The 12281-nt window shown below is 37.1% G+C and overlaps 1 protein-coding gene across 4 annotated transcripts in view; it reads right to left on the bottom strand.

Annotated features, from left to right (window-relative positions):
* The window catches only part of LOC103707865 (uncharacterized WD repeat-containing protein alr3466-like), a 29200-nt gene that overhangs the window by 13571 nt on the left and 3348 nt on the right, over positions 1-12281 (bottom strand). For 3 of the 4 annotated variants that reach the window (XM_008792554.3, XM_026804932.2, XM_039128424.1), the window contains 6 exons: positions 10939-11017; positions 10556-10854; positions 8607-8828; positions 8298-8425; positions 2776-2850; positions 2483-2554 (listed from right to left, as the gene is read on the bottom strand). In XM_008792554.3, the coding sequence (XP_008790776.2) occupies positions 2483-2554; positions 2776-2850; positions 8298-8425; positions 8607-8828; positions 10556-10854; positions 10939-11017 (875 nt within the window). The remainder of the gene's footprint in view (positions 1-2482; positions 2555-2775; positions 2851-8297; positions 8426-8606; positions 8829-10555; positions 10855-10938; positions 11018-12281) is intronic. The other variant, XM_008792556.3, reaches the window with a different exon arrangement.

The raw sequence follows: 12281 nt of genomic DNA on the forward strand, positions 1-12281 counted from the left end.
CTTGAAAGTTTCAACCCAACCCATCCATCAAATTAGAAAACTTTGCACAGGCCTACCCAAAATCAGGCTAGGAAGGCCACACCAATTTTCCACGAGCTTAATTTTTTATAGATGAGTAACCACTTTTGCAGCAGTAATAGACCATTAACTAGTTCAATGTTCATGAACTTTTGGGCAAATACTAAGTAAAATCACACGTTTGCAGTGATGTGAGCAAGGTCCAGCATACGGCTATGTGCGGTGCAATGAAATACTTATAACTAATCAATAGAAATTGGCCATCTACATATGTAAGGATGTAGGTCTCAAAAGATTTACGTGGAAAACCTATCATCTTAAGTCCTCATACAAGTGGAGGAAATGCTAGGAAAATGTATCGTAAGTGCATTATCTTAGCAAGATTGTCACAAAGGAGTAACATCATGCAAGAAAGAACAAAGTCTGGTGAGTACATGTAATAAACCATGTACAATAACGCAATACAAATATAAAAGCCATAGTACCAATAAATTTATACGTATTGATGAAGCATATGGACAAGTATTATTGCAATGCTTATACAAAATTTTATGCCATAACACCAACTCTAGAAATTCTTTTCGAAATGTTATAGAATTGGACAAAACAATCTTGATCATTCAAACAAATGAACAAATATATTTTCAACTTAAGGGCCTTATCAACGAATCTTGTAGGCAGTTGTTTCCTTAAATGTTCCATACCCTTCAAAGTACTAGATTGATCACCAAAAACCTCATCAAGTTCCAAGTCCTCTTTAGCAACCATCAGCGTTTAAAGTAACTGTGAAGTAATGGACTAACTAGTTCTCCCCATATCCATCTAAATTTTTCTGATCATTCTCCAAATCTCAACAAACTCACTATCCCTACAGCAAAGATCTAATAAGAAGACTACTATTAAAAAATTAAAAAGGTTATAATTGACTTGCATCTATGCCAACAAGATATCAATTGCTTTATTTAACCAATCCTAGTGATCATTCTCCGCAGATTACCAACTTACCTTCTAATAAGAGCACTTAAACTCTTTCCATACCCAAAGCATATGTCTTCCAAAATCGTAATCTGGCAAACATGAACATTCCTAACTTATCTTCATTAACTTATCTCAGTATTTATTTCACATCATGCAGTTTCTTTGCAAACACTAGCATGAACATCACCAATCCCTTTTTATTTCCATTTATAGAACTCCGAACCAAGGTTTGTCATACTGTACCGAACTGGGTGGTATGGAGCGTACCATACTGCACCGATTCGGTATCGGTATACGGTACAAATGGCGTACTAACTTGGTTTGCCAAATCGATCCCGTACCGTACTGTACTGACACATTGATAGTGTCGCACCAATATGGGATCCAGTACTGAGACGGCGTATCTTGCTCTGAATTATGTCTTAATTCCAAAAATATTGAAAAAACCATTAACTTCATGAACCATAATGAGAACGTAACAATGGTAACATGTAGGCCATAGTAAAACAATCATGTTAAAACCAGCATCTCCAACCTTATTTGTTAATCTAGGGTCTAGGGACAATGATTTCCTCTTTGTACCCCTAAAATATCATCTTAGTTTCTCATAATTACAAATAATCCCACAACTGTTCTCCCTACCCATGTAACCTCAGAATCCTTCTCCTTTGCCAACAGACATAAAAATTCCACCATAAATTCAGACTTTGCGGTTCAAATTTAATGAAATTCCAAGTTCAACTGGAACATTCCAGAAAAAATTAACTGTAATTTATGGCAACTTTTGGTTCCATCAAACATTCAAGATTCATGTTCCTTTCTCTTCCTGATTCACCTTTCATGTTAAAGTTAAACCTTCATCTCTTAGGTTTTACAGCATCAAACTCATATCATATAATAATTTAAATGGATAAAGATTTTTACTCAAAGCACAAACTCTGATAACCCCAAGTCTGGTTCATATACCCAAAAGTACACCACCATTTAATTTCTCACAAAGATATTCTTAGGAACAGTTTGTTAATTCTGCAGACAACTTGTTGGACTTCAATGTCTTAAGCTAGACAATCAATGGTCGAGAAACAGCTTGTGGAAGGAAGACAAAGTAAGCGGACAAAATCTCAAGATTTAAAGCTACCAAAGACAGATCTTTTATATACAAATATGAAGACAAAATTGGCGGTATGTTCACTTTAACTTCTGTTGGGTATTTAATCAAAATTGCCAAGTGTTTTCACCAAGTAAGCTCGGACCAGTGAACAACAGCAACTGAATAGTCTTCATATCACCAGGTATGAGTTTCCAAATGGAGCACCTCTGAACTTCAAATTCTTGTTATTCTTGACTAATAAAGCATACTCTTACCAACCATATGAAAAGAAACTTTTTTAATGGAAACTTTTTTGTTAAATTCATTGTCTCCCTATACAAATGTGGTAAACATTTAAAATACTGAAACTGGACTGAACCACAACTAATTTGATACCTGACAGTTATGACCGCTGAGTTGAACCGCCCTTCCAGATAGAAGATTATACAGTAGTAATTCATTCGGGGCCTGCCATACAAGTTGAAAATCTCAATCAGATCTGGTGCCATCTTGCAATTCAGAAAAAAATTCTGAGTAAGATGACCCACAGTTCAACAAACACGCATTAATCAGATTAAAGGGATTTTATATTAATATCCATATCAACAATTAACCGTGATTTAAGAATCACATAATCTGTGAATAGTAGTTACTCAGTCCTTGTAGACATAGACTAAACCATTCCTGACCTCATTAGCACTACAAACAAGCTGAGGCAGCCCTTCTGGGTGAAACCTTACGTCGAGAACCTTTTGGACACCTTGCTGAAAGCCGATATGAGAAAATAAAACTTCAGTGAGGTACTAACTAAAAGTAAATAAAACAAATTTGGTACAATGGGAAAAAAGAAAATTCGTTTTCCATAATTAGAGTCAATAATAGACTACCATCATCCTGCCCACATTCGTGCAATGTAAGATACTGAAATAAATAAATCTCAAATTTACTGCTATTTAAAATACACAAAGATATTTATGTCAAGAACTAGAGTATCATTGGAACTGAGCATGCTGGTCCCATGCCAACACATGGCTATTCACAAGCATATTGGCACAGGCACACAAGTTATAGCATGGACCCAGGATTTTTTAGGTTTAAAAAAATGATAGTTTAGCAAAACTTCTTCTCAATCTTCCGAACAATTTAAAATATTACTGAAAACACCTATATACTACCACAATCAAAAGATGTGCGTACATAAGCATTTTGAATGTTCTGCAGTTTTGTCTTTTAAGCTATTATGACTTCTTACTGATGCATTTAGACTCTTCAGCTCTCCACTGCTCTTCAACCCTTCCGTTATCATCAAATTCAAAGAAACAAAAAAAAAGGCTTAGGAGCACTTTTGCTCGAAGCAAGTAAGCTGCAAATGGGTCGGGTTGATCCATGACCCGACCCGACCCGACATATTTCTACCTGCTCCAACCCGTTTTTAAGAAGCTGTTGGGCCAGCTCAAATTCCAAAACTGGACCCATTTGACATGCCAGGTTCATGCTGGGTTTATTGAACATTGACCCGACCCGACCCAGCCCGGCCCAAACCTATTAGACCCGATAACCCATGATATAAAGTGGGGGGTGACTCAGGATTCAAGACATTCTCAGCACTTTCCAACCATAGGTGTATGAACAGGAATATCATATGCCTCAAAGCCTGCAATCTTTAAGTACCAAGTAAATGACTTCTACCTGTTATATAAGGGCATGTTTCAGGTCTATGAGATTGCCACTACAGAATAGGAAACAGAATGATGCATCCATCCCATATGCATACAGCTGCTATGGGATTGGCCTTTACATTATTAAATTGACAGAACAGCTGCTATGAGATTGGCCTTACATTATTTTCTGCTATTCATGTTTTAAGATGTACAAAGTCTTATTTCTACTAGTCAAAAGTACGGTATATGGATCTTACTTCTACTTAGTCAAAAGAATGGTACCCCATTTTCTGGTTCGGGTTTCTGATTTACAATTGGATCCTTGGTGGTTCAATTTGATAATGGTAACCTAGCAGGATAAGAAAATTTGATTTTCAAGTGATTATTAGCAGAGTGGTTTTTTGCAAATGAAAAAATATCTATTGTCAGATAAACTTGTGCTTCTTCAATGTCCATTTTTCAATGAATATGTGTGATTTTTTAGCAGATTGGTTTTTTGCTTCGATTTGTACCCATAGCAAGAAATTACCAATACAATAAATATATGAGGCCCTATTATCTGAGCCAATATAAGCTGATAGATTTTGAGTTATACACCTACCTTTCAAGATTTTTTATCTGCATTTTACTATTTTAAATTAAACTCAACATAGTTGTCAATCTTTTCTTTGCTATATCAAATAAGATAAATCAATCTCTGTTCATATTGGTAGCAATCACCTACCAAAATAGCTTAGATATCAGCCTTTAGAAACCTTGCTGAAGAGAGAATGGACCAGCCACTTTGGTTTTAAAACATTTGCCATTTCACAAACCGGAGGCTCTTTTCCTTGAAAAATAAATTAGAAGCTATCAAAATACCAGTTCTATTGGTCAAAGAGGTCTTGTGCAGCTCTTGTTTAGCTGAAGTAGTTGGACCCGACCCGGACCCAAACCAAACCTGACTCAGGCACGAATGTTTTGGGTTGGAACCGGGACATACATCACCCTAACTCAACCCGAATGACCCGTTGGGTCTAAAAAATTTGCCGTGGACCTGACCCACCCAACTCAATCTTCTATTGGGTTCGGTCTAGGTCCAACAACAAGACTTGAACATGAAACCAGGGCTAGTCAAGGTCAATCACGCCCCAATTTGATCTGACCCATTTGTAACCCTAGAACCAAGTGAAATCAAGCCTTACTAGCTAGCACCAATCAATATCAAGCAGCTTACCTAATACCAACTATGTGCTAGGTGTTGGTACTTGCCTACCAGCTAGCACAGACCAGGCCAAGAACCAAAACCTGTTTATGTACCATGGAGAAAAATAATAATCTAAAAATCAAAGAACTAGCATGCAAAAGCAATTAAATAACTAATGTCATCACGTCTCCCTTTATCGAATCCAAGCATGCTCTTTAAATAAATCAAATGTTGTATATATGCTAATAATTCAGAATCCATGCCCATTTTTAAAACCCGGGACCATTATATGTGGGGCCCATCCAAAATTGTCATTCACTACCGAGTTTGAACTGAACCGGCTGATTCTAGGCTAGTTCTCACCATTTTCGGCTAGTTCGCATCGGGTCCTGTCGGTTCGGAACCAGTTCCAGCCGGTTTGGAGCCGAAAACAAAAAAGAAAAGAGAACCGACCTGGTTTCGCACCGGGTCGGCTCGGTACTTTCCGAACTGAGCGGTTTGACCCGATTCAGCAGACCATGATTCATACCATCTCGTTCCAGGATGTGCCAAAACAAGAAGGGAGAGAGGGAGAGGGAGAAGGAGAGGAAGGGAGGGGGAGGGAGGGAGGGAGGAAAGAGAGAGGGGGTGGCTTATTAGTGACCCGACGGCTCTTCCAGATCTCCACCATGAGCGAGAGTGAGCAGAGGATCGCTAACTGGTGATGGATAGATCGAAGAGGGGCAGCTCGCTTACTGGTGCTCCCTAACAGCAGAGTGAGAACGAGAGAGAGAGAGGAGGGATGCTTACCAGTGACGACCGGATCAAAGAGGGAGCAAGTGGTGGAAGGTGGCTTGTTTGAGCGTACTGGTAAGCGGCTCTATAATGGAACTAGGCGAGGGTGGGGGTGTTGAAGTGGCTGAACCTCAAAAACTCTCGAACCATCACAAGAGAGCCTTGAGAAGTCAGGATTTTATAAAGGAGTGGCTGAACCGTCCTAGGCCAGTATCGATATTGGCCGAACCGCCCGATTCGGGTTGGTTCAGCGATCACCGGTTTAAATAAAAACAATAAGATAATAGAGTTACTTGTTTATATCACAGTTCACAGAATAGTTTTTATTTTTTGAAATGACATAAGGATTCGATCTTTTTTAAAACAACATTTTAATGACTTCCATAACAAGATAATAGTTCAATTGCTGTTGTTATTCAAATGCCCATTATGCATATGTATAACATGCTGGGAGGCTTTCAAGAAAAAGGTTGCTGATAGCCATTATTTTAAACCATGCTTCTTTGTTTCTTGTGTTCATTTCGTTTCTTGTATATTATAGAAACGAGTCCCATAAGTGCCACTAGAGGCCCATTGCTATGTGGTAAAGGGCTTGATGCTTCTACTTATTTCTTCAATTTCTTAGCACAATATTAGATATCGACAACTGTTTTGACATTTCAAGGGTCGGATATCATAATTGCCACTACATATATGTATGGCATCTAAAGGAAAGCTTTGAGCTACCTATACATGAGACTTTAAGCCACCTATACATGAGACTTTAAGCCACCTGGCTTGAGTCTCGTTCGATATACTACCATATTTAATGAATACGACTTGTTCAGTAACTCCAATTTTAAGTGAGAAAAAAGTGAAGTGCATGCAGCAAAAAATATGAGCTTATTTAGTATTATTTGTAAATAAACAAACAAACTTGAATTAGATGGGAGCAATAGCAATCCATCATACCAAGTGTTTGCATGTGCTCAACACTAGTATATAATCCTAACAAGTGTTAAATGACCACAGTACGGATCATCTAAGATAATATTAAATTTATTTATCATAACAGTAGTTATGCATATATATGACCTATAGGAAAAATATTAAACAACACTCTTGGCAATTGTTACTCAAACATTTCGTTGTTCACCCTTTATATTATTATCTTGGACTCGGATATGATATATTGACAAGGAATAACACAATTAGTAATGGTTTGTCACCACATTATAACCACCAACAATAGTTCAAAGCAAGTAGCGATTAGGTCAAATAATGCTGACTTTTCATCTTATAACATCAATACCTCCCCCTTCCCCAACAAGTGGCTTGAAAAAGCAAATAAAAGAAGGATGCAATGATAGCCCGCAAAGACCAGCTTCCAAAAGAAAGCTAGGAGAGAGCAAGAAAGGGGATATGCATCTCGGAAACAAACAAAACAAAAATCTTAATCTTCTCCCAAGCCACAGTTCTTAGCCATATGCAGCATTGTTCAATCAATTATCTTGGTTGTCGCCTCCTCCCCCTTTTTACACCACTAGGTCCATCATCTAGCCTCCTTCCCCTCCTTTTACCATTGACATGATGGCAGTTTGGTCTACATTAAGGGCTTCTAGTTAAAGTCACATCTTTTTTAGGCTTGCTCATAATCATAGAAAAGCTAGGCCACTCCAAACCCTAGAAGCCCAACTGGAGCTCCTCTCAATTACCACTATCATAGATCCACACCCCCCCCCTTCCTCCCAGAATTGGAGCTCTATTGCCGATCAAAGATCACCCAGTGGTATGAGAACTTGGAACGCATTGGCTCCGCTGCCTAGGTCGATGTCTAATGGGCCTGCCGATGGTCAAATGGGCTCGTGGTGGCCCTTGAGGAGATCCACGACCACCATACTTCATTCTAGGAGATTGAGACCCTCTAGGATCCTCCAACATCATTGACCTCCTCAAATACTTTTGCCACGAAGACAAGGACATCATCAACCACCCTTAATTTAGGTGGCTGGAAGCACTAGTTGAACTAAGCTGTGTGCAGCACCGAAGAGTGGTCTAGAAGAAGATTAAGATTTTTTTATTCAGTTCCGAGACATATGCCCCTTCTTGCTCACTCGCAGCTTTCCCATGAAAGCCGGTACAATGCAAGCTAAACCACATCTATAAAAGAATCAAAAAACTAATAATATTGCATCCATGATTTAATAGAATATGCATAACCATTTTAAAGTCTTTGTTCACTTTGTTCTCACAAATCATAAATTTCCAAAAACTCACATCATCTCATGTTTCCTCAATTCCAAGCTCATCACCACTAAACTACTTTTCAGAAGAAAAACATACATGTTGATTTTAGAACTTCGCAAAGAATTATAGCATTACTTACCTTACAAACATCATTACTGCAATTGCTGGTCATCAGCTTGGACAAGTTAAAGCTTAGTTTTAAGCATTTCGGTATTAAAAAAAAAGGTAATAAAAAGCCAACGCAAATTTTTCTTTCAGTCAATATATAATCTATTGAAAAAGCAGAAGGCGGGCTCCAAAAAAGTGGAAATATCAACACCACTTTAATTATCAATACATCTACAGCAGTAAGCATTCAACATACCCTGCCATTAGGTTGAGGAAGAGCCATGCTAGATGTATAGGCACACCAAGTGGGAACCCATGATGAATAACTTCTTTTCGTGAGCCAGACAGCAGGCCCTTCAAACTGATTCTCAAGTGATCTCCAACCTATTGCAGAACATTAAAATCAAGAAATCAAATTAAATATGCACCATCTGAATCTCTCCATTACCATCCGAAAACAAAATAAAGTCCTTGAAATTAAAATATGTTTACACATTTTAGTGGCTGTCCGATACTCAAAAGACCTTAGGAAAAAAATAAAAGGAGAAAGAGGCAAGAAACATGCCTTCAAGAAAAGGGATCCATTTTTCCTGATTCCTTCCTGCATAAGCACCATGAGAATAGGCTAATTGCCAGCTAATACCTTTTTCTCGCCCCTGCAAACATGAAAAAATGTTCCTGGAGGAAGATCTCTGGGAGGCTGATGAATGAGTATCTCCTTTCCAAATATTGAGATTTCTTGCTTCCTCATAGTGTGAGTTTGACGGTTGATCAACTTGAGATGTACCTGGTTGATGTAAAAATTACGTAAAAGATGCCTTTCCTTTATTTTGAGTAATAGCATTTTTTTATTGAATTTTTAGTCTTAACATTGTCATGAATTGTTTGTATATGTATAAACATCTTCATGGATTTCAACAAAGCTAAATTTCATTTGCTTACCAGCATGTGCTTCTACTCAATCTTTCAAGACTTCCCAGAATGGCAGGTTTAATCCCAAATATTTATAATGAGGAAAAGTGCCATAGTAAATCCCCATTTAGCACAATACTAATTCTCAAACTTTCTACTTAACATTATAATACCACGATAATGTTCGAAACTTCAATCAAAACAGGTCTATTTTTATAGAAATCGAGCCACACTTGACCCTAAAATCAGTTTAGTCATTTAGGGTTCATCTCAGTCAACTGCAGTCCAGTTTTGGTGATTTCAACTAGTTTCACCAAAAAAAATCATCAAAATTAGCAATGGATGCTATATTTATTAATTATACAGGTATCTAGTGCCAGTTTTAGGACATTCTTTCAATCACTAACAATGTTCAGCTATGTATAGTTGATTTTTGGAACATTTTTCATACTTTGAGTTAAAAGAGGTTGTTCACAATCGATAAATCTAACCTATGTAAATTATTTTTCAAGAAAATTGGAAGTGTTTGGCTCTCAGAAGTTACAAAAAAACTTTTCTCTAGATATGGAACCTGTTTTAGGTCTTCAAGAGATTTTTTTGAAATAAAGCCTAGGTGAAACCAGAAAAGTGATCTATGAAGTAGATCAAACACCATGGATAGTGGATTTTCAAGACATAAGTTCGGATTTATGGATCTAAAGAGCGCACCGTACCATACCGGGTTGGTACTAGAACACGATACGGAGGATGTACCAATACTCGGTACACCACGTATCAAGTGTATAGATATAGTAACAAGGTGGCACCGGTACGAGGCCCAGTACCAAGATGGCGTACCTTTGCTGAATCTAATCTTTAAATCAAGTTAGGCTTTTGCATAAGAAACATTTAACTGTAGTTTTTCCAACATTTTGCAGATTATTTGTTATATAATTGTATCGCTATTTGATACGATAAGTAGGACTCCAAGTTTTCCATCCCTTTCTCTAGAAAAGCAAACCAATGTTTACGCATTGAGTCTATATCAGGTCGTATCAAAAGGTTTAATCTAAATATTCTACACTTCTGCAGTTAAGACTTTTAGACAGAGAATGCCAAAATCATGCTCCAAAAATCACAAACTATGCTATATGCTTCAAAATATTGTGAAACATCTTCCTTGGCTTGGTTTACTTTTATCTTATCATTCCTGGTCTTTCACAATGTTTGAATCTTTTTGGCCCAAAAGTAAGAGACTCGAGCAAAAGCTGAAGAAACTGCAGATATCTAAGCTTGCTGGGCCCAAGCAGAACCAAGTTTTCAAAACTTGATTAGAAATGATTAACATGTGAAGGGATCAAATTATGTATATCAGAACAATTCTGCATGAAAAGATTGATCCAGATACTAAAAAGTAAAACAATTGATAGCAAGAGAACTAAAGCAATGTAAACAAGAACAGTGGAATTTAAATTAAATATGAAGTACAGCTAAGTCTTCTAGCAAACAATTTCAAATAAATTATATTTGCTAAACACATTTAGGTGAATCATGATTCACCAACACAATTACTTATTATCATTGATATGGCAGAGAAACCACTGAGCAAGGAAGCCAACATACCACACGATGCTTCACTATAAGACCATGCAGGAGTCACAATGACAGGGTTTCTCTTTCTTTTTCGCCCACTTTTTGTCTCTAACAGTAATCTAGGATTTGACTGTTCAGTGACTTGTACACTCACAACATCTCGAGAGTGAGATGCATTTTCAGGCATCACTTGAGCATGTAAATCCCTTTTTCCCACATTGGATGAGCAAAGATTGGTATTGTTATCAGAATGGCAAGACTCTTTGAAATCAATCACATTTTTGTGTCTTAAGAGGGCACTGGTCAATTGGCTCTGTAAATCTGTTAAACTGAACCAAATCAAAAGAGTATTGAAGGCAGGAACCATGCTCAAAAAAGAAATAATCTGAAAAGGTCCAAGTTTAATCACTTACAGTTCATATCTAAGAAAAGCTTCCTTCTTTTTTGAAAGTAATATTTTATTGTCTCTTAACACACCGCCTGAAAATTTGCCTGCAAAAGATTGGATCCAATTTTCATCCCAGCAAAGCATCCAGAAAAATAAAAATAAGAAAGACACATGCTTTGGCGTAACTAAGCATTCTTTATTACCAAGGAAAGCATTGACAGAAGTAATAGCAGTGTTAGCATGTTCGATTAAATGCAAAAGAACAGATCAATAGATTTAAGTCTTTAAAGAAGATTGGAATTGAGAAGGAAAACAACGGTGGTAAAAGAATAATAACTGGTGTCCCTTTTTTGACAGCCCCCCACCCCAAACACACACACACACACAAAAGAAAAAGAAAAAGAAAAAGAATACACAAGTCCTATCAGCAATAAATAAATTGTAGATTCTTTTTTTGCTTCATATGACCAATATATAATTAGAATTTGGTGTCAAAATTTAGTGATGATCACAAATTTTCACATGCATAAATTGGTGAAAATATTCATTATATAGTGATGTTTAGCTTAAGCAAAAGGGGGTAGAAAAAAAATCTTTGACAATCATGCCAAGATCGTAAGAAGAGGTGCAGGATTTGTTGATATATAGAAATAATACACTAGAATAGCAAGTGAGATTATTTGGTTGGCTTTAACAAAACTCTGAATGTCGCATTTCAGTCGTTGAAACATATATAACCATATCCATAACCATAATAGGGGCCACTAGCCATCTCTAGCCATTCCCACCATGTCTAAACGGAAAAATGATCGGTCATGGTGGTGAATTGGTGTACTCTTGCCTATTTGAAAGCTCATGATTATTTTAATATGGTTTGTCAAATAGTTGCAAAAGATATTATCTAATATGGAAAGATAATGGAATATGAGAACTTTAAATCTAAAAGATACCAATTCTTTTGAATGAAATCAACAAAAGAAGCATCCCAGTTAGTTGCATCGAAACAAGTTTATGCCATACTGTACTTGATGGCATCGGAAACGTTTAAATATAAACAAATGGATAGAACAATACACATAAGCCTATCTAATACACTTGTGGATAAAGCACCACTGTAAGTAATCCAGTAAGAGTTGGACTAAGATTGAGCTTTTAACCCCCCACAGTTGCACCCCCACAGCATCAGTGAGCAAGCAAGTGCGTGCATGAGAGTGTGAGAGAGACTGTGTGTGTGTGTGCGTCCATCTAATAATGACACAGTCTCTCAAAGAAATCACTAAAATACAGAGAGAAAAAATACTGTACAATGTGTTTGATAATCATTGACTTATCTCTTAGTATTTACCTGTTAGAGAGAAGGAAATTTGA

The sequence above is a fragment of the Phoenix dactylifera genome, chromosome 7 (assembly GCF_009389715.1).
Source record: "Phoenix dactylifera cultivar Barhee BC4 chromosome 7, palm_55x_up_171113_PBpolish2nd_filt_p, whole genome shotgun sequence".
Lineage (NCBI taxonomy): Eukaryota > Viridiplantae > Streptophyta > Magnoliopsida > Arecales > Arecaceae > Phoenix > Phoenix dactylifera.